This window comes from Sycon ciliatum, chromosome 4 (assembly GCF_964019385.1).
Source record: "Sycon ciliatum chromosome 4, ocSycCili1.1, whole genome shotgun sequence".
NCBI classification, from domain to species: Eukaryota; Metazoa; Porifera; class Calcarea; order Leucosolenida; family Sycettidae; genus Sycon; species Sycon ciliatum.
Window position 1 is genome coordinate 5,898,339 of NC_088646.1, and position 22,923 is coordinate 5,921,261.

The 22,923-nt window shown below is 46.0% G+C and overlaps 1 protein-coding gene across 2 annotated transcripts; it reads right to left on the reverse strand.

Annotated features, from left to right (window-relative positions):
• Positions 1-1,951: 1,951 nt before the first annotated feature.
• On the reverse strand, positions 1,952-22,194 carry LOC135814107 (uncharacterized). Of its 2 annotated transcripts, none has more exons than XM_065327171.1 (7): positions 22,013-22,194; positions 19,901-20,024; positions 19,236-19,377; positions 18,547-18,671; positions 17,505-17,579; positions 16,827-16,984; positions 1,952-2,809 (listed from the first exon to the last, which is right to left on the reverse strand). In XM_065327171.1, the coding sequence occupies exons 2-7, from the start codon at positions 19,994-19,996 to the stop codon at positions 2,584-2,586; spliced, it is 822 nt and encodes a 273-aa protein (XP_065183243.1). In that variant the 5' UTR covers positions 19,997-20,024; positions 22,013-22,194; the 3' UTR covers positions 1,952-2,583. The 2 variants fall into 2 exon arrangements, with proteins under 2 accessions (XP_065183243.1, XP_065183242.1); XM_065327170.1 differs by having other exon boundaries at positions 19,901-20,028.
• Between the last annotated feature and the right edge of the window lie 729 nt (positions 22,195-22,923).

Consider the following 22,923-nt stretch of genomic DNA (forward strand, 5'->3'; position numbering starts at 1 on the left):
ACATACCGCGGTGACTGTCACTATCATGACAGCAGGGCACATCGCACGCAGCATCGCAGATCGTGTCGAATTGCGCATCATAATATTGCAAAATTGCTCCTGTGCATGCAAGTGGATTTCATTGCACTTCTCAGTTTGGGAAATGCTCGATTATGACAATTCTCCGTGTGAGTGCACTAGCCCTGAACAGATATGTAGGTGAACCGTTTGTGGTGTCTCATAGCCTACCTCACGACCTTCTGCTTTCTTTCTTCATCACTTGTATCTTGCAGGTATATCATCCCGTGACGACCACATTGAAGTCTGAATTTGAAGTGTGAAGATGCTTCAGCAACCACATTGTACTTTTCCATTGCTTTCATTGTGCTTCTACTGTGCATGTGTGAGACTTGTGGGGTAAACATGTGATGACATTGTATGCTGGCGACACGGTCAGATGTTCATGCGTCTAACGTACACCTGCATGTTATGCATTGAAAAGGGTTTGCCACTTGCGATCCTGGGACGAGTATCAGGTCCGCTTTGTCCTGTGTGGGCTGTATCAGATTGCTGTTCACTTCTCTATCTGTTGGATATGTGACTTTCTGCAAGTTTCTGGTGTATGATGGTCACGTCCTTGCTTGTCACTTTGTATGATATTACATTCTGTATTCGCTGCTTCCATGGCATGGTCTGCAAACTGCAATCCTTGGGCAAATGTCATGTTTGCTATGTTCTGCTTTGGCCGTCAGCTTGTCTACACGCTGTAGTTGAATTATTTTTGTTTCACAACTGACTTCCTCAAGTACGGTGGCCACTGCTTTGCATGGCATTATACATGAAGAATTTCCTGTTTGTGTCGTGTGCATGTGCGTATGTGTGCGTAGCCACGTGTGTGTGCCGTGTGCATACACATGTTTGTGTATCTGTGTGCGGGGTAGCGAGGCGGGGAGGGCTGGTATGTATCAGTGTGTTATTGCAGTCGCATGGCTACATACAGTACATCGCGCGCGTGGTCATCATGTTTACCTTCGGGGTTGGGGTGGGGAGGGAACGGAAAAAGAGCTGAAATTATCCATATAAAAATCGCTCTGTGAGCGGTTCTGAAAAACCTTTACTGGTACTGCCCCGTCGTAAAAGTAAGAAATTAGAACTGGCCCATTGTCCCCCCAAATGCGAACTGATCCACCTAAATCGCGAATGACGGGACCCGAACGCACCAGTAGCACGAGGTTCCTACCTGTGGATGCAGATGGGGACGTTGGTCCGGACCGGTCGACCATAGGCCATGTACTGTACTAGCGGTAGGCTTCCCTATCAAAATAATAAATTCTACTGCTACTACTGGTGTTACCCTATGATAATTGCCGTGATCCTGTGCCCTCCCGACCTCGTGCTACTGGTGCGTTCGGGTCCCGTCATTCGCGATTTAGGTGGATCAGTTCGCATTTGGGGGGACAATGGGCCAGTTCTAATTTCTTACTTTTACGACGGGGCAGTACCAGTAAAGGTTTTTCAGAACCGCTCACAGAGCGATTTTTATATGGATAATCATGCATGTGCTTGTTTGCTAATCCTTCTCATAACGCGAATTCCGTCACTGAGTTCGACTTTCTTTGGAGAGCGAACGCGAACGCGAATTTCGTCTTGCTAATCCTCCGTAATAAGAATGCCTGCGCATCCTTTGCAACTTAGGCATGCATGCAGTGTTTGTAGTGCTAGCCTATGCAACGCCCGGCAGTCTGGGTACTTCATGCGGACAAGTTTCTCTGACCAGCACAGACTGTCAGTACCACAAGACAGTCTATTACCATGATTATAGACGCAATTCTAGGAGTCGTTTTAAAAGTACTACCAGCACAGTCTCCATCATATAAAGCGCAGTGCTTCCTTGTGGCGGCATGCTCGGAGACTGTGATGCCCCAATACTAACAGTACATAACCACTGGGGTTGTGGATTCTTGACAAAACATTAAACTGGTTTGCAGACAATTATTTCAGTCCTTGAACAGATAGGAAGAATCACCTAATCTAGCAAGCCATAGCATGGGAAATTTGATTTCTGAGCTAACACCATGTGAAGTGTTAGTCTGGGCAAGAGGTAATGAGTTGAAAAAGTATAAGCACGGTCTCGGTTATAAGCTTGGGGTGGAGGAGTATTGAACAAGTATAAAAAAAATAGTGCGGAGCTTGCGGTGCGCATGATGAAGAAAATGTACTCCGTGTCGGAGGTGGATACTTATGTTTGAACAGTGATAAGTTAACACCATACACGCGCATAGCACGGCCATGACGTGTTTATAGGCGGCTGATGCGAGAATAATAGCATAGCTTGGGGGTTGTTGTGTGCAGGCGTGATGTGTGCAGAAGAGCTAGGCCTGAATAAAATCTCATGATGCGCTGCATGCGTGTTCAATGATGACAGAAAATATGCCGGAAACAAGACATGCCGGAAACAAAGTGAATACAAGATCATGATCTACATCAATACATGGATACGGCAGAAACTCAACACAGTGCATGGAGTTGGTTCCTCCTACGTGGGGAGAGGGGGGAGGGGGCTAAGTTCAACACAGTGCATAGAAAAAAAGCACTCCACGGAGATCAGCCGGAAGACACAAGCTGGAATCCGCGCATCTTCTCACCACTGGTGTAGTCCGGCTGCGATGAAATGCTAAAGACGACTCCCGCGAGTAAGACTAGTATCATGCCGATGACGTTACACAGCACTGCCTCGTTGGGCAGGTCACTATAGCGCATGGCGGGCTTGTGATGCTTCGCTGTCAGGTCTGAGAGAATTGTTTCGCCATCGGAATGCGTGTGAGTATGACTGTTGCAAAGAAAACAGAGACCACACTCGACAGGATTAATTCCGGCACAATATCAGCATACCACTCTGCTGCTGGAAATGGCTGGGAGAGAGAAACTGAAAGAGAGGGGGAAGGGGACAGTGGCATGGTTGTTAACAAGCAAATTGACACCAGAAAAACCCCATCACAAGTGGTTATGTCGCCATGAACCAAAGCCAGGCCAACAATAGGGCAAGAAGACTGGCAAGTAACTTGGAACTACAGATCCACCAAAACAGAACGGCCGCGGACAACTACATTACGAATGCTACATGCATGCACATGTTTCACAAACGTACCAGCCAGACCCAGCGGAAATTCTCTGTATCCCACGGAAGTAGACGAGTTGGCAACAAAAATCGGCTAATGGCTACAAAGACAACTTTCCTATCCCTCTCTGACTTCTAGAAGGGTGACATGAACTTGATTTTCCTCAAACGGTGCCTCAAAATCAAAAACTCTTAGTGTCGCTCGCATCAGCTTGAAAATACCCTTCTCTTCATTCCAAAACACAACTGAAGCTCCAAGTGGAGGGAAGAACACGCCAAACGGCAAGGTCAAGTGGCAAAAACTTCTTGAATGGTAGCTTTTTTGTTTGTTTGTATATTTAGAGTCGAAGAACAAACAGGCAAATTTGCCTAATTACATGATATCGACTAAAAAGGAGAATAAAGTATAAAAGGCCAATGAAGGTAATGAACTGAGTAGAGTGGGTAATGATACTGAGTAGAGTGGGTAATGATACTGAGTAGAGTGGGTAATGATACTGAGTAGAGTGGGTAATGATACTGAGTAGAGTGGGTAATGATACTGAGTAGAGTGGGTAATGATACTGAGTAGAGTGGGTAATGATACTGAGTAGAGTGGGTAATGATACTGAGTAGAGTGGGTAATGATACTGAGTAGAGTGGGTAATGATACTGAGTAGAGTGGGTAATGATACTGAGTAGAGTGGGTAATGATACTGAGTAGAGTGGGTAATGATACTGAGTAGAGTGGGTAATGATACTGAGTAGAGTGGGTAATGATACTGAGTAGAGTGGGTAATGATACTGAGTAGAGTGGGTAATGATACTGAGTAGAGTGGGTAATGATACTGAGTAGAGTGGGTAATGATACTGAGTAGAGTGGGTAATGATACTGAGTAGAGTGGGTAATGATACTGAGTAGAGTGGGTAATGATACTGAGTAGAGTGGGTAATGATACTGAGTAGAGTGGGTAATGATACTGAGTAGAGTGGGTAATGATACTGAGTAGAGTGGGTAATGATACTGAGTAGAGTGGGTAATGATACTGAGTAGAGTGGGTAATGATACTGAGTAGAGTGGGTAATGATACTGAGTAGAGTGGGTAATGATACTGAGTAGAGTGGGTAATGATACTGAGTAGAGTGGGTAATGATACTGAGTAGAGTGGGTAATGATACTGAGTAGAGTGGGTAATGATACTGAGTAGAGTGGGTAATGATACTGAGTAGAGTGGGTAATGATACTGAGTAGAGTGGGTAATGATACTGAGTAGAGTGGGTAATGATACTGAGTAGAGTGGGTAATGATACTGAGTAGAGTGGGTAATGATACTGAGTAGAGTGGGTAATGATACTGAGTAGAGTGGGTAATGATACTGAGTAGAGTGGGTAATGATACTGAGTAGAGTGGGTAATGATACTGAGTAGAGTGGGTAATGATACTGAGTAGAGTGGGTAATGATACTGAGTAGAGTGGGTAATGATACTGAGTAGAGTGGGTAATGATACTGAGTAGAGTGGGTAATGATACTGAGTAGAGTGGGTAATGATACTGAGTAGAGTGGGTAATGATACTGAGTAGAGTGGGTAATGATACTGAGTAGAGTGGGTAATGATACTGAGTAGAGTGGGTAATGATACTGAGTAGAGTGGGTAATGATACTGAGTAGAGTGGGTAATGATACTGAGTAGAGTGGGTAATGATACTGAGTAGAGTGGGTAATGATACTGAGTAGAGTGGGTAATGATACTGAGTAGAGTGGGTAATGATACTGAGTAGAGTGGGTAATGATACTGAGTAGAGTGGGTAATGATACTGAGTAGAGTGGGTAATGATACTGAGTAGAGTGGGTAATGATACTGAGTAGAGTGGGTAATGATACTGAGTAGAGTGGGTAATGATACTGAGTAGAGTGGGTAATGATACTGAGTAGAGTGGGTAATGATACTGAGTAGAGTGGGTAATGATACTGAGTAGAGTGGGTAATGATACTGAGTAGAGTGGGTAATGATACTGAGTAGAGTGGGTAATGATACTGAGTAGAGTGGGTAATGATACTGAGTAGAGTGGGTAATGATACTGAGTAGAGTGGGTAATGATACTGAGTAGAGTGGGTAATGATACTGAGTAGAGTGGGTAATGATACTGAGTAGAGTGGGTAATGATACTGAGTAGAGTGGGTAATGATACTGAGTAGAGTGGGTAATGATACTGAGTAGAGTGGGTAATGATACTGAGTAGAGTGGGTAATGATACTGAGTAGAGTGGGTAATGATACTGAGTAGAGTGGGTAATGATACTGAGTAGAGTGGGTAATGATACTGAGTAGAGTGGGTAATGATACTGAGTAGAGTGGGTAATGATACTGAGTAGAGTGGGTAATGATACTGAGTAGAGTGGGTAATGATACTGAGTAGAGTGGGTAATGATACTGAGTAGAGTGGGTAATGATACTGAGTAGAGTGGGTAATGATACTGAGTAGAGTGGGTAATGATACTGAGTAGAGTGGGTAATGATACTGAGTAGAGTGGGTAATGATACTGAGTAGAGTGGGTAATGATACTGAGTAGAGTGGGTAATGATGTTGTACCTGCGCCTGCACGTGTTATCTCTTCGTCGTAGCTGCTGCTGTATTTGTGTCTCTGTGTGTACATGTGGCTGCACGTGTTGTCTCTTCGTCGTAGCTGCTGCTGTATTTGTGTCTCTGTGCTGCTGACCCGTACATGCTGCTGCGCTGCTTTGTTGCTGACCCGTACATGCTGCTGCGCTGCTTTGTTGTTGACACGTGCACCTTTTTGTGCTGAGTACACCACCTTTTGCGCTGACGAGGGCACCAATTTCTGATATCATGTTTTTCCTTTTGCCATGTCGTCGTCAGTTGTCCGACGGTCGTTGTCAGTTGTCAGACGTTCGTTGTCAGAGTCAGTTGTCCGACGGTCGTCGTCAGTTGTCAGACGTTCGTTGTCAGAGTCAGTTGTCCGACGTTCGTCGTCAGTTGTTAGACATTCGTTGTCAGTGTTAGTTCTCCATTATGAGTTCTTCCGTCGCCGCTGGAAGTAAACTATGAAAACTCTCTCTCTAGCTCTAGAGAAAAACCACTGACTAGTTCGTTTTGAGGTGTGGCGTGGCGAGGATAGAAGAGGCAGTTCGTTCTCAACCTTCCGAGACGACATTTGGCGCCCAACTAATCGAACCCACGACCCTGAAGCTCGTCGCTCTCCGGCCGGTGTTTTTCGTTTTCCTCTTCGCGTTCTCGCCATGGCTCCGCTTTGCTGCGTCTGTTCAACCCTTTCCTAGATCCTCGGAGCTCCTACTCAGGTGAGCATGCCTTTGTAATTGTCTGCTCTGCTATGCGTAATGTGTTGCCGTACCTTGTATTCGATTTCGAATTTTCAAATAATTGTTTTGCGTCGGGTGACTCGGGTCCCGTGGAACCTTGTTCTCTTGTGTTCGAGTGTGTACTCGTACTCGAGTCGTAGTACAGTATAGTGTAGTCTTGCTGCTCGTTGGAAGTTCGCCCCGTTGTGTTAGTTGTGTTGCTCTGACTACCCTGTACGCCTCGTACTGTACTGTTGTGTATGAAAATTTCAAACTTCTGTGCGTGCGCTACTCGTTCGAATCTGGAATTACTTGTGTTTGCATGTTCGTCGTGCATTCAGCATGGGTAGCTTTGATCTCGTCTTGTGTTGTGCACTTGTGCTTGTCACGGAGTTGCCGTCGGACTGCTCCGATAGTGTGACTGTGTCGCGTGATTTGTTTAGATGTCCACCTGAACGTTCTCGAGGTGCTGCCTCGTATGTAGTCGATCCATATTGTTTTGTTTCGTGTTTTTACCGTTTTAGTAGTAGTTTCTCCATGTTCTGTGTACATGGTGTAGAGCGTTGTCAGGCTCGGTCATGCACTGTCAACAAAGTAGGAAAGCTGTTGGCTTCCGGTTTGGTGGGAGGTGTGAACTTCATGTAGGATTCTCGTTCTTGATCCAGGTTGAATTTTGTTTGTGAGCGTATGGTTTTGTAATAATTGTGTTTCGGCATGTGGGTTTCTCTAGTTCGTCTGGGTGGGCGTCTGATCATGGTGAGCCACGGTCTGCTTGGTGGTCTGCAGGGATCCTGCGCTTTTTTGTATCGGTTTGCCTTGCGGGTGTTATGGTTTCCGTGTGTTGCTGGCTGGCCCTTGTGCGTCCCAGTCGGTGCCGGACAGTTTTTTTTCTTCGGTTTTTCGGTTTTGTGAGCGGATGTACTATAAGTTCCGTGTTATTCAGGTTCGATCCCTGCGGGTTTTCAGGTTCAATCCCTGTGGTTTTTTTCAGGTTCAATCCCTGTGGGTTTTTTCAGGTTAGAGACCTGTGGTTATTCAGGGTAGCGCCCTGTGGTTTTTCTTCATTATCTTTTGCGTATTGGTAACCGATTTGTTTGTGTGTCCTCAATGGTGTCCTCACTGATTAATTGCTCCTGTTTCAATTGACGTGTTCTTCCTGGCTGTTCTTCCCTTCCTTCGTGTGCTTTTCTGATTTTTGGTGATGGCTGAGATGTTTGCGTCAGTCCTTCTCTCTTTCTGTGTGTGTCCTGTGATTCTCGGAGTTTCTGTAGCGCCATCGGTTTTCGGACAGCCGGCCAGTGTGCGTCCTGCTGCCCCAGTCTTCTTCTCGGTCGGTGCGTACTGTCGGTCTCGCCGCTCCTGGAAGCGTCGCTGGGTCCGTCGGCATAACCTGTTTTCTCATGCATTTGTACTTTTGTTTTGTCATGACTGGTGGATGGGTGGCGTACTAGGTTGGTGCTGTTCTAAGAATAAAAGATCCAAAGGGACAAACACAGGTCGAACAGCTCGCCAGCCGGGGTCCTCTGCAAAAATCTGTTGCTTGCAGGTTCCGTTGATGGTGCACAGTTTTGCGGGGCTCCCGACTGGTGTTAACCCTCCTGGCCTACTCGTCATGCGTTCAACAGTTGTGGCCCACCTCTTTTGTGTTTTATTGTCGCCTGTTTATGTTGCTTCATATTTCATTTCCCCTGTCTTTCTGTCTTCTTCTCCGGTCTGTCTTCTTCCGTTTTTTATACACTTCACTTTTGCTTCCATCCACAGGAGTGGATGTCTTTTTTTGGTAGGGGATAGTGTTGTACCTGCGCCTGCACGTGTTATCTCTTCGTCGTAGCTGCTGCTGTATTTGTGTCTCTGTGTGTACATGTGGCTGCACGTGTTGTCTCTTCGTCGTAGCTGCTGCTGTATTTGTGTCTCTGTGCTGCTGACCCGTACATGCTGCTGCGCTGCTTTGTTGCTGACCCGTACATGCTGCTGCGCTGCTTTGTTGTTGACACGTGCACCTTTTTGTGCTGAGTACACCACCTTTTGTGCTGACGAGGGCACCAATTTCTGATATCATGTTTTTCCTTTTGCCATGTCGTCGTCAGTTGTCCGACGGTCGTTGTCAGTTGTCAGACGTTCGTTGTCAGAGTCAGTTGTCCGACGGTCGTCGTCAGTTGTCAGACGTTCGTTGTCAGAGTCAGTTGTCCGACGTTCGTCGTCAGTTGTTAGACATTCGTTGTCAGTGTTAGTTCTCCATTATGAGTTCTTCCGTCGCCGCTGGAAGTAAACTATGAAAACTCTCTCTCTAGCTCTAGAGAAAAACCACTGACTAGTTCGTTTTGAGGTGTGGCGTGGCGAGGATAGAAGAGGCAGTTCGTTCACAACCTTCCGAGACGACATTGATACTGAGTAGAGTGGGTAATGATACTGAGTAGAGTGGGTAATGATACTGAGTAGAGTGGGTAATGATACTGAGTAGAGTGGGTAATGATACTGAGTAGAGTGGGTAATGATACTGAGTAGAGTGGGTAATGATACTGAGTAGAGTGGGTAATGATACTGAGTAGAGTGGGTAATGATACTGAGTAGAGTGGGTAATGATACTGAGTAGAGTGGGTAATGATACTGAGTAGAGTGGGTAATGATACTGAGTAGAGTGGGTAATGATACTGAGTAGAGTGGGTAATGATACTGAGTAGAGTGGGTAATGATACTGAGTAGAGTGGGTAATGATACTGAGTAGAGTGGGTAATGATACTGAGTAGAGTGGGTAATGATACTGAGTAGAGTGGGTAATGATACTGAGTAGAGTGGGTAATGATACTGAGTAGAGTGGGTAATGATACTGAGTAGAGTGGGTAATGATACTGAGTAGAGTGGGTAATGATACTGAGTAGAGTGGGTAATGATACTGAGTAGAGTGGGTAATGATACTGAGTAGAGTGGGTAATGATACTGAGTAGAGTGGGTAATGATACTGAGTAGAGTGGGTAATGATACTGAGTAGAGTGGGTAATGATACTGAGTAGAGTGGGTAATGATACTGAGTAGAGTGGGTAATGATACTGAGTAGAGTGGGTAATGATACTGAGTAGAGTGGGTAATGATACTGAGTAGAGTGGGTAATGATACTGAGTAGAGTGGGTAATGATACTGAGTAGAGTGGGTAATGATACTGAGTAGAGTGGGTAATGATACTGAGTAGAGTGGGTAATGATACTGAGTAGAGTGGGTAATGATACTGAGTAGAGTGGGTAATGATACTGAGTAGAGTGGGTAATGATACTGAGTAGAGTGGGTAATGATACTGAGTAGAGTGGGTAATGATACTGAGTAGAGTGGGTAATGATACTGAGTAGAGTGGGTAATGATACTGAGTAGAGTGGGTAATGATACTGAGTAGAGTGGGTAATGATACTGAGTAGAGTGGGTAATGATACTGAGTAGAGTGGGTAATGATACTGAGTAGAGTGGGTAATGATACTGAGTAGAGTGGGTAATGATACTGAGTAGAGTGGGTAATGATACTGAGTAGAGTGGGTAATGATACTGAGTAGAGTGGGTAATGATACTGAGTAGAGTGGGTAATGATACTGAGTAGAGTGGGTAATGATACTGAGTAGAGTGGGTAATGATACTGAGTAGAGTGGGTAATGATACTGAGTAGAGTGGGTAATGATACTGAGTAGAGTGGGTAATGATACTGAGTAGAGTGGGTAATGATACTGAGTAGAGTGGGTAATGATACTGAGTAGAGTGGGTAATGATACTGAGTAGAGTGGGTAATGATACTGAGTAGAGTGGGTAATGATACTGAGTAGAGTGGGTAATGATACTGAGTAGAGTGGGTAATGATGTTGTACCTGCGCCTGCACGTGTTATCTCTTCGTCGTAGCTGCTGCTGTATTTGTGTCTCTGTGTGTACATGTGGCTGCACGTGTTGTCTCTTCGTCGTAGCTGCTGCTGTATTTGTGTCTCTGTGCTGCTGACCCGTACATGCTGCTGCGCTGCTTTGTTGCTGACCCGTACATGCTGCTGCGCTGCTTTGTTGTTGACACGTGCACCTTTTTGTGCTGAGTACACCACCTTTTGCGCTGACGAGGGCACCAATTTCTGATATCATGTTTTTCCTTTTGCCATGTCGTCGTCAGTTGTCCGACGGTCGTTGTCAGTTGTCAGACGTTCGTTGTCAGAGTCAGTTGTCCGACGGTCGTCGTCAGTTGTCAGACGTTCGTTGTCAGAGTCAGTTGTCCGACGTTCGTCGTCAGTTGTTAGACATTCGTTGTCAGTGTTAGTTCTCCATTATGAGTTCTTCCGTCGCCGCTGGAAGTAAACTATGAAAACTCTCTCTCTAGCTCTAGAGAAAAACCACTGACTAGTTCGTTTTGAGGTGTGGCGTGGCGAGGATAGAAGAGGCAGTTCGTTCTCAACCTTCCGAGACGACATTTGGCGCCCAACTAATCGAACCCACGACCCTGAAGCTCGTCGCTCTCCGGCCGGTGTTTTTCGTTTTCCTCTTCGCGTTCTCGCCATGGCTCCGCTTTGCTGCGTCTGTTCAACCCTTTCCTAGATCCTCGGAGCTCCTACTCAGGTGAGCATGCCTTTGTAATTGTCTGCTCTGCTATGCGTAATGTGTTGCCGTACCTTGTATTCGATTTCGAATTTTCAAATAATTGTTTTGCGTCGGGTGACTCGGGTCCCGTGGAACCTTGTTCTCTTGTGTTCGAGTGTGTACTCGTACTCGAGTCGTAGTACAGTATAGTGTAGTCTTGCTGCTCGTTGGAAGTTCGCCCCGTTGTGTTAGTTGTGTTGCTCTGACTACCCTGTACGCCTCGTACTGTACTGTTGTGTATGAAAATTTCAAACTTCTGTGCGTGCGCTACTCGTTCGAATCTGGAATTACTTGTGTTTGCATGTTCGTCGTGCATTCAGCATGGGTAGCTTTGATCTCGTCTTGTGTTGTGCACTTGTGCTTGTCACGGAGTTGCCGTCGGACTGCTCCGATAGTGTGACTGTGTCGCGTGATTTGTTTAGATGTCCACCTGAACGTTCTCGAGGTGCTGCCTCGTATGTAGTCGATCCATATTGTTTTGTTTCGTGTTTTTACCGTTTTAGTAGTAGTTTCTCCATGTTCTGTGTACATGGTGTAGAGCGTTGTCAGGCTCGGTCATGCACTGTCAACAAAGTAGGAAAGCTGTTGGCTTCCGGTTTGGTGGGAGGTGTGAACTTCATGTAGGATTCTCGTTCTTGATCCAGGTTGAATTTTGTTTGTGAGCGTATGGTTTTGTAATAATTGTGTTTCGGCATGTGGGTTTCTCTAGTTCGTCTGGGTGGGCGTCTGATCATGGTGAGCCACGGTCTGCTTGGTGGTCTGCAGGGATCCTGCGCTTTTTTGTATCGGTTTGCCTTGCGGGTGTTATGGTTTCCGTGTGTTGCTGGCTGGCCCTTGTGCGTCCCAGTCGGTGCCGGACAGTTTTTTTTCTTCGGTTTTTCGGTTTTGTGAGCGGATGTACTATAAGTTCCGTGTTATTCAGGTTCGATCCCTGCGGGTTTTCAGGTTCAATCCCTGTGGTTTTTTTCAGGTTCAATCCCTGTGGGTTTTTTCAGGTTAGAGACCTGTGGTTATTCAGGGTAGCGCCCTGTGGTTTTTCTTCATTATCTTTTGCGTATTGGTAACCGATTTGTTTGTGTGTCCTCAATGGTGTCCTCACTGATTAATTGCTCCTGTTTCAATTGACGTGTTCTTCCTGGCTGTTCTTCCCTTCCTTCGTGTGCTTTTCTGATTTTTGGTGATGGCTGAGATGTTTGCGTCAGTCCTTCTCTCTTTCTGTGTGTGTCCTGTGATTCTCGGAGTTTCTGTAGCGCCATCGGTTTTCGGACAGCCGGCCAGTGTGCGTCCTGCTGCCCCAGTCTTCTTCTCGGTCGGTGCGTACTGTCGGTCTCGCCGCTCCTGGAAGCGTCGCTGGGTCCGTCGGCATAACCTGTTTTCTCATGCATTTGTACTTTTGTTTTGTCATGACTGGTGGATGGGTGGCGTACTAGGTTGGTGCTGTTCTAAGAATAAAAGATCCAAAGGGACAAACACAGGTCGAACAGCTCGCCAGCCGGGGTCCTCTGCAAAAATCTGTTGCTTGCAGGTTCCGTTGATGGTGCACAGTTTTGCGGGGCTCCCGACTGGTGTTAACCCTCCTGGCCTACTCGTCATGCGTTCAACAGTTGTGGCCCACCTCTTTTGTGTTTTATTGTCGCCTGTTTATGTTGCTTCATATTTCATTTCCCCTGTCTTTCTGTCTTCTTCTCCGGTCTGTCTTCTTCCGTTTTTTATACACTTCACTTTTGCTTCCATCCACAGGAGTGGATGTCTTTTTTTGGTAGGGGATAGTGTTGTACCTGCGCCTGCACGTGTTATCTCTTCGTCGTAGCTGCTGCTGTATTTGTGTCTCTGTGTGTACATGTGGCTGCACGTGTTGTCTCTTCGTCGTAGCTGCTGCTGTATTTGTGTCTCTGTGCTGCTGACCCGTACATGCTGCTGCGCTGCTTTGTTGCTGACCCGTACATGCTGCTGCGCTGCTTTGTTGTTGACACGTGCACCTTTTTGTGCTGAGTACACCACCTTTTGTGCTGACGAGGGCACCAATTTCTGATATCATGTTTTTCCTTTTGCCATGTCGTCGTCAGTTGTCCGACGGTCGTTGTCAGTTGTCAGACGTTCGTTGTCAGAGTCAGTTGTCCGACGGTCGTCGTCAGTTGTCAGACGTTCGTTGTCAGAGTCAGTTGTCCGACGTTCGTCGTCAGTTGTTAGACATTCGTTGTCAGTGTTAGTTCTCCATTATGAGTTCTTCCGTCGCCGCTGGAAGTAAACTATGAAAACTCTCTCTCTAGCTCTAGAGAAAAACCACTGACTAGTTCGTTTTGAGGTGTGGCGTGGCGAGGATAGAAGAGGCAGTTCGTTCACAACCTTCCGAGACGACATTGATACTGAGTAGAGTGGGTAATGATACTGAGTAGAGTGGGTAATGATACTGAGTAGAGTGGGTAATGATACTGAGTAGAGTGGGTAATGATACTGAGTAGAGTGGGTAATGATACTGAGTAGAGTGGGTAATGATACTGAGTAGAGTGGGTAATGATACTGAGTAGAGTGGGTAATGATACTGAGTAGAGTGGGTAATGATACTGAGTAGAGTGGGTAATGATACTGAGTAGAGTGGGTAATGATACTGAGTAGAGTGGGTAATGATACTGAGTAGAGTGGGTAATGATACTGAGTAGAGTGGGTAATGATACTGAGTAGAGTGGGTAATGATACTGAGTAGAGTGGGTAATGATACTGAGTAGAGTGGGTAATGATACTGAGTAGAGTGGGTAATGATACTGAGTAGAGTGGGTAATGATACTGAGTAGAGTGGGTAATGATACTGAGTAGAGTGGGTAATGATACTGAGTAGAGTGGGTAATGATACTGAGTAGAGTGGGTAATGATACTGAGTAGAGTGGGTAATGATACTGAGTAGAGTGGGTAATGATACTGAGTAGAGTGGGTAATGATACTGAGTAGAGTGGGTAATGATACTGAGTAGAGTGGGTAATGATACTGAGTAGAGTGGGTAATGATACTGAGTAGAGTGGGTAATGATACTGAGTAGAGTGGGTAATGATACTGAGTAGAGTGGGTAATGATACTGAGTAGAGTGGGTAATGATACTGAGTAGAGTGGGTAATGATACTGAGTAGAGTGGGTAATGATACTGAGTAGAGTGGGTAATGATACTGAGTAGAGTGGGTAATGATACTGAGTAGAGTGGGTAATGATACTGAGTAGAGTGGGTAATGATACTGAGTAGAGTGGGTAATGATACTGAGTAGAGTGGGTAATGATACTGAGTAGAGTGGGTAATGATACTGAGTAGAGTGGGTAATGATACTGAGTAGAGTGGGTAATGATACTGAGTAGAGTGGGTAATGATACTGAGTAGAGTGGGTAATGATACTGAGTAGAGTGGGTAATGATACTGAGTAGAGTGGGTAATGATACTGAGTAGAGTGGGTAATGATACTGAGTAGAGTGGGTAATGATACTGAGTAGAGTGGGTAATGATACTGAGTAGAGTGGGTAATGATACTGAGTAGAGTGGGTAATGATACTGAGTAGAGTGGGTAATGATACTGAGTAGAGTGGGTAATGATACTGAGTAGAGTGGGTAATGATACTGAGTAGAGTGGGTAATGATACTGAGTAGAGTGGGTAATGATACTGAGTAGAGTGGGTAATGATACTGAGTAGAGTGGGTAATGATACTGAGTAGAGTGGGTAATGATACTGAGTAGAGTGGGTAATGATACTGAGTAGAGTGGGTGATGATACTGAGTAGAGTGGGTAATGATACTGAGTAGAGTGGGTAATGATACTGAGTAGAGTGGGTAATGATACTGAGTAGAGTGGGTAATGATACTGAGTAGAGTGGGTAATGATACTGAGTAGAGTGGGTAATGATACTGAGTAGAGTGGGTAATGATACTGAGTAGAGTGGGTAATGATACTGAGTAGAGTGGGTAATGATACTGAGTAGAGTGGGTAATGATACTGAGTAGAGTGGGTAATGATACTGAGTAGAGTGGGTAATGATACTGAGTAGAGTGGGTAATGATACTGAGTAGAGTGGGTAATGATACTGAGTAGAGTGGGTAATGATACTGAGTAGAGTGGGTAATGATACTGAGTAGAGTGGGTAATGATACTGAGTAGAGTGGGTAATGATACTGAGTAGAGTGGGTAATGATACTGAGTAGAGTGGGTAATGATACTGAGTAGAGTGGGTAATGATACTGAGTAGAGTGGGTAATGATACTGAGTAGAGTGGGTAATGATACTGAGTAGAGTGGGTAATGATACTGAGTAGAGTGGGTAATGATACTGAGTAGAGTGGGTAATGATACTGAGTAGAGTGGGTAATGATACTGAGTAGAGTGGGTAATGATACTGAGTAGAGTGGGTAATGATACTGAGTAGAGTGGGTAATGATACTGAGTAGAGTGGGTGATGATACTGAGTAGAGTGGGTAATGATACTGAGTAGAGTGGGTAATGATACTGAGTAGAGTGGGTAATGATACTGAGTAGAGTGGGTAATGATACTGAGTAGAGTGGGTAATGATACTGAGTAGAGTGGGTAATGATACTGAGTAGAGTGGGTAATGATACTGAGTAGAGTGGGTAATGATACTGAGTAGAGTGGGTAATGATACTGAGTAGAGTGGGTAATGATACTGAGTAGAGTGGGTAATGATACTGAGTAGAGTGGGTAATGATACTGAGTAGAGTGGGTAATGAAGGTAATGATACTGAGTAGAGTGGGTAATGAGGTAATGATACTGAGTAGAGTGGGTAATGAGGTAATGATACTGAGTAGAGTGGGTAATGAAGGTAATGATACTGAGTAGAGTGGGTAATGAAGGTAATGATACTGAGTAGAGTGGGTAATGAAGGTAATGATACTGAGTAGAGTGGGTAATGAAGGTAATGATACTGAGTAGAGTGGGTAATGAAGTATTAAAAGCCAGTTAGGCCAGTAAAGGAAATGATAATACAGCGGGCAGGGGCATTACTGAAAAGCAGCATGTGCTGGGAGGGATCGCATGAATCGCTGGTACTGTGGGATGTTCCTGATGTCGGGCTGGAGCCTGTTCCACAGCTTTCTTCCCCTAGATGTTGACTCTTGAACGTCATGAAACACCAGTGGGACTTGATACCTTGAGAACTGTTCTGAGGGTTAGCAGAGCGATATCTGCAGCTTTGTGAAATTGCCGCCTGCCAAATGTGTAGTCCACCCATTCCAGTTGACAGGTGTTTTTTTATTTTATTTTTTATTTTTTTATTTCACCTTCCCGTGGCCAGACAATATAGGCCAATGTGATGCATCAGTATGCGTAGGTTTTGCATGGCTCGCATGCAGAAACAAAGAGGACACAAGTGCGCGAAACACCCACGATGGGGGCATTGATTACAGACGATTTCATCAATTCTACAATACTAATCCGAGGCATGCACGGTTCGAATGCACAAATATTAATTCGGTTGTTAGCATCCATGCAATCAGTCGATTCTGAAGTAAATGCAGACCCTAACCTCCCGTGAGAATTTACGAACTTGATGAGCACTCTCACCACTCCAAAGTGCACCTGGCACACTGTCTTACTGATCAGCATGAGGAGATGATTTTCAATAGTTTTCATTTCAATTGCAGTGCGCGCCGAGTTCATGACGAATTCGAATGCAGTGCACAGATATCAAGACAAATTCCAGTCGCTCACTTTCATGGTCGCAATCCGCTCACCCCAGTCATTTGAGAGTTTCCAAACTTGGATCCGGAAAGTAAAATCCAACACGCGCATTGCTTAAAAACAACAACAGAGCAGCTACATTGCAGAGCGTCAAATACATGTACTTACTTTCCTAGAAAGGACATCTTTTCATTGATTCCTATCAGGCAGGTGGCGATGGCACCAAAGAAGATCAGATGGCCTATTCGTACGTGCCAGGGCTTGAAGTCTGCTCGCTTTCCCGCCGAGAACAGCGGAAAGACGAATGTCAGTAATCCACACAACCACTGCCAAGAAAGGACAGGAAGAAACACACCGCGAAGTTGCTACAATGTGACAGCATTAATCTCGAAAAGAGAAGAGAGGATAGAATTGAGGTACAGTAGTGCAAGAACTGCATCTGGACACATCAATCTGAGTCCCATATTCGGTCTCCACGTGGATACCGAGCATTGATTATCTTTATCTTTCTGGGCAGCAGTTCCGGAGGTGCTTGCATAATGGTCCTTATTAATGGAAGTGCTCGGACAATATTCTGTGCTTATCTGGTTTCAAAAGCACAACCTCTGGACAAGGGATTTGGCACAGCACAGTTGCAATGCGATGTGGTCTCTCCCTGTCTTTCTCTCTCTCTCTCTCTCTCTCTCTCTCTCTCTCTCTCTCTCTCTCTCTCTCTCTCTCTCTCTCTCTCTCTCTCTCTCTCTCTCTCTCTCTCTCTCTCTCTCTCTCTCTCTCTCTCGTCAAGCTTCAGACTCATGGATTGCCCAAACTGAGCCAAAGCATTTGTAAGAATTGAGAAGACTTTACCTGCATGCCAGCTAAGCAGATAACAGCTAGGCCGCACCAGCTGTGGAGGCTATACAAGTGGGGTATTGACTGTCTCTGAGCATCACAGAGGACAGCACACAGGTACAGTAGAACACTAATAAGACGTGCCCTCTTGGGCAGCAAGAAAGTGTACTAACGTTAAGTATCTGAGGTACTTCTTATCCTAACATACTTTTAAACATGGATCAATACACTCATGCTCCGGACAATGTCAGTACCAAAGCATGGATCAATACAGTCATGCTCCGGACAATGTCAGTTAAGCAAAGGTAAGTCTTATCAGAGGATGTACTCAGTACTAAGTGAGCCCCACTGTACAAACAGTTATACATACTACCGTATGATCAGTTGTCTGATAATTGCCTAGCGGCATGAAACTCAGACTTATACCCAACCTGAACGTCCTCCGCCGAGTCTGCTAGATACTACAGTACTGTATGCGTAAGAATACAAACTAGGAGGTGGCTGCCACTGCTCAAACAATACTGAACACCCAGGAGCAGAGCTCTCTAGTACAGACCAGGGACGTAGCTGGCCACATATGTGTAGGATTGCTTGGTGCATGTCATTCATGGTCATTATGTGCATGCTGAACCTAGGTCGAAATTTTCACGGGGTGCACGTGCCCGTCCCCCCCCCCCCCCCCCCCCTCCCCGGTGCCCCATGCATGCGGGCTACGCGCCTGCAGAAGTCAGACCGACGTTGTTGCCTGATGATCACTTTGCGTGAAACTCGGCGTTGCAGCACATTGTCCTGACTTCTGTGTACTTGTATGTAAGAATACACACGCAAGCATGCAGCAGTTGCATGTTGAAGCGCATCGGCAGACTGCATCCTTTATACAGCTACAATTAGGAGATGTGCTGTGCACCGTTGGCATTCTAGTGGCAAGATACAGGACTGTTTAGCATGGGAGCAAGCGGGGTTGGTTGTATGCCAGCGTGCAGCAACACAAACCTACTGCGAAGCATCAAACACACCAGCACAGACAGCATGTAGGGTGTATGCTGAGTCTACTGACCTGGTGATTAAGGAAGACTGCCGTGAGTCCAATGAGCGCAACAAACAGTGTCATCAGGTGCATGAGTGCGTGGATGAACTTGCGTGTCCGCCGGTGGAAAGGAAATATCCTGTATGCCACGATACCTGACAAACGAAGACAGTAGGTAGTTATGTCAATGCGTATGTGTATTTCCCAACGGAACTCTCTGTGCATGGTAGAGTGCTGGTCAGTGATATTTGCCGTCATCCATACGACAGCTACGTGTGATGCACAACCCTAGCATCTTTGTCCATACAACAGCAACACGTGATCATGGTGATGCACCACTCTAGCACCAAAACAACACCGGGCTGTGCGCGCAAACATAGCACGGCTTTATAATTATTCCAGGAGGGGGGGATTTCACTGGTCAAAACTTGACCTAGAACTGTTCCATGTACGCTGCACATCCCAGTAGAATCCCCACCAGTGTCGTCATACGCATGGCGCATGTGTACAGCATGAACTATCCATGCCCAGTGCAAGCAGCTGAACAATGTACAGAGTACTGCTCAATGAAATCCGGTCGCGTGAGTCGAGTTTGCGCCTTGCATCATTCACAGGCTAGTGTTCGCAGGCCTAGGGCTGTGCAACGCTCGGCTTGTGTTTGAGACTTGCCTGGATTTCAGTGAGCAGCACTGTATGTCCACCAGCAAGCACTCACTTACTATTAGAGAAGAAGGTTGCCATAGCAAGGCACATGCAGAACGGATGCCAGTTGAACTGCTTGTGACTGCCATCCCATGCAAAACCGCCGGCATAGTACACGGCCCAGCCCAGCAACATGACCGACGGCGTGAAACACAGCGCCTGTGACACACAGTCATGTGCACGCACGCACGTGCGCGTGCACACACACACACACACACACGCACGCACGCACGCATACAGCAAGAACACAATCTTGTCAAAGACTAGTGCCTATTAAATCCATTTTTTCCAGCTTAGAAACACAATCAACTGAGAAGCAATGGGACCTACTCGTACGCAACATCTTTCCACCATATTGCTGGCATAAGGTTTTGCGAGGCAAGTTCACTTCAACCGTATACACTGTGATTGTGAATACACCAGCCAGCCAGTAATCATGGCTTTCAAGTTCCGCTCACCGTGTTCGGCTCTTAGCCGCCAGAAAGAAGGGCTCTTGCAAGTGTTGAAAGCATAACAAAACTAAAGTACATATGCTGGCATACAGCACGCGTGCAGAACTTCTCCAGTAAGAGTAGCAGACATAAACTTACTCGTCAATGGCTCAAGTCACAGGCACCACACATCACACACAACAGTCACTTGTCTTTGCACAGGCACTAACACATCATCTGCGTCTACTGACCTCGAATAAAATGAACATGCAGCAGCTGACTGTCGGTGGATCTGCTTCGGACACCCTATCGCGGGCCCGTCTCTTTCTGCCCGATTCACGCATCATCTTTGCGTGTGAGAACTGCTTCAGCTCTCTGGCTATATAACAAACACAGAAAAGGGAAACCATGAAGAAACGTGGTGCAGTTAGTCAGACAAACCTGCGAGTGGCAATTACCATAAAACTATCAAAGCCTTTATTTCAATGCCTGTTGACATGTTCAGATGTGGATTGTCAGAGTACAACGCATGTACATGTACTGTACAGGCAGAAAAGTCAGTCAGTGAATAATTTCGTCCAACTCCAAAGAAAGACAGTTTGCCTGGTAGATATTTTTCGTCCATGAATGCTGAAACGCAGTGAAAAAAGGCTAGACAAATCGGCATTGAGTCCTGCAATAAATTTAGGCCGAAAACTCTTTGGACGAAAATGACGAAATTAATTTCCCGGCGAATATTTCTGCTTGTACAGTACATCGCCGAATAAGTCCTTGTCTTGGTACCGATGAAATTTCACGGTTCGCGTCAGACTAGGCTAGAGGCCGAGTTTTCCGCATCCGTAGGAACGCCACCACCCTTCAAGGATCAAGGCACAGATGCAGCTCCTAAAGCGGTGGGAGGTGAGTAGATCAGCTCACCAGCAAGTGGTCGAAGACCGAAAATCCCATTCACTGCACCCATGTTTTCCTCAATCATGGTCTTGGACCATCACACTATGCCTGCCTGCCGACGAGTAGAAATTGATTCGCTCTACAGGACCGGAGAATATGGAGATGCCAGCAGTCGGCACGAAGAAATGAGGGATGAAACCAGTACACTGTCCATACCACATGCATGTATCTACTGCATCTATTAGTTACGTGATGGTAGATGTCAAGGCAGGATGGCAGTATAGCAATTCAGTCGCTTGCCACAATGGTGGCCGAGCTGCTGTAGGACTAGCCTACTGATCCGATGCTCAACTCAAGGACAGACCGACGGCTACCATGGCACAACTAAACATAGCACACCTTCTGTGCTTTGATGTCCTCCTGGCTTGCATAGACTGGGATCACGGCCTAGCATCGCAATCGCACTAACTGTCCTCATCCCCGCCTGCTCCACAGGCTTTCACTTCAAGCTAGCTCTGCACCTTCTACGCTCAGGATGTTTCCACTTCTCCGTCTTGTTGCCCATTACATATTGTCCGTGTGCCCAAAGCAGCCCAATACATGGCGTATTGCGGTATTGGCAAGATACTCGGACATCTGCATATGCCTCTACTTCAGGACATGCATTGTGCTACATGCGGGCATCACAGTGTCATTATAGCTGATCCTTGCTTGCCCTTCCTACTTCAGCCACATACTGCATGCATCTCTCCATTGCATAGACAACAAACATATCAATTGATACGTGCTTGGGAATGCCTAGATTGAGAGACATGCACGGAAAGGCCAGAGTGTGATTGGGAATCAGGAACGGCATTATGTAAGTACATCTTCTCCCTCGCATCACATCAACGTCAGGGACCCTACTGTTTTTAGAAGTGCGTGCCAAGGACCTGTAAAACGGAGTTTTTTTTTCAACGTGTTCTGCCTTTGAGTGTGAGAAGTAGTCACAGTAGTGGTATAGGGGGCATTGGAGTCCGAGAAAATGTGCACCCAGCCGGTGATGCCATGGCAGTGCAGTGGCGTGGTGTGTGGCCTTTTTTGGCGCTGCACGCATGCAGCGATGGACGGATGTGGTACACACTACTAGTACTACAACTCCATCTAGTCGGGGTTCAGGAAATGTACCCTTTTCCACGTGTATGGATCTATTTTGCCCCAAAAAGGCCATGTATGTGTGCGTTCGCATATTTGGAACACATTCGTCACGCTCGTGTTTGTTGCATGAACTTTCTGCACCTCCACACAGTGATATGACTGTACACATTTAGGGAACTGGTCCCGGTCATTTCAACTGAATTTCAATGCTGTGTCCACAACTGCACATACAATACTAGTACGACATTTCACCACAAGCACGTACTAGTATACTCTGCTTGAGTAGGACAATTCAAATCATTGGCAATTAATTAAAAAATTGAGAAGTGTCTCACCAGCAATTGATTCGATCAGGTCGCGATGGCGTGAAAGACTCAGACACCCTGATTTTGGAGTTGATCATCAGCGAGAGAAAGATATTCACGCCACAGCAAAGCAACTACAAAGCAACAGGTCGGAAATGTGTCCCAAACGCCCAAAAAGGCAACAAACATGCCATTCAAAAATCCAAACGATTCACAGTATTTCACACGTTGTAACATCGTACATGTACAGCTGTGTCATACGCTAGATGTACGCGTTTCCGTACCTCGTACCGAATGTACTGACGTGACGTCATGATCATCACCTGACGTCACTGACATCAGCGCTAGCGCTAGCGTTGCACTTCGGTCCGTGAAAGCTTCGAAAGACCGTGAGGCTTGAGCACTGAGCAGGAGGTAGCGCTACTGCCGCTAGCGACGACCACAGAGGTTGTAGCGAAACACGACTACACAACAGGTCTGGAACTCCGCCCACAAGACAACCCCTAGGCCCTATTCTACGAGCTCATCTCTTTGTCTGTCGCCAGTGCAAGTCAGTGAGTTCATCCTATGACTACTACAGTATGAGTAGGCCTAAGTATGAGGCTATGGTATTGTAGTATGCGCCTTGGGACATGTAACATTGTTTTAAAACGTTCAAGGCACTTGTTTTGTATGCTTGAAAAAGTTCAAGCAGGTACAGTAGTAGTAGTAGTAGTAGTAGTAGTAGAATTTATTATTTTGATAGGGAAGGCCCTACAGACGTTGCCGTCTTGTTACAGTCAACTTGGCTTATAACGAAACTCGGCGGGGCATCAAAAAAGTTTCCTTATTCGCGAAGTGTCGTTATACGCGAAGTCTCATTATATGTATTACAGTTGGATGGAACTTTGCTCCTGGCATGGACATTCTGTCGTTATTCGCGAATTGTCGTTCTATCCGCA

Excerpts from the sequence above, each read along its gene's own strand:
- LOC135814107 (XM_065327171.1), bottom strand. The coding sequence starts at position 19,996 with ATGATGCGTGAATCGGGCAGAAAGAGACGGGCCCGCGATAGGGTGTCC. Across the intron at positions 19,378-19,900 it reads GCATGTTCATTTTATTCGAG|GCGCTGTGTTTCACGCCGTC; the intron begins GTCAGTAGACGC and ends TGTGTGTCACAG. Across the intron at positions 2,810-16,826 it reads AAGATGTCCTTTCTAGGAAA|TCATACTCACACGCATTCCG; the intron begins GTAAGTACATGT and ends TCTTTGCAACAG.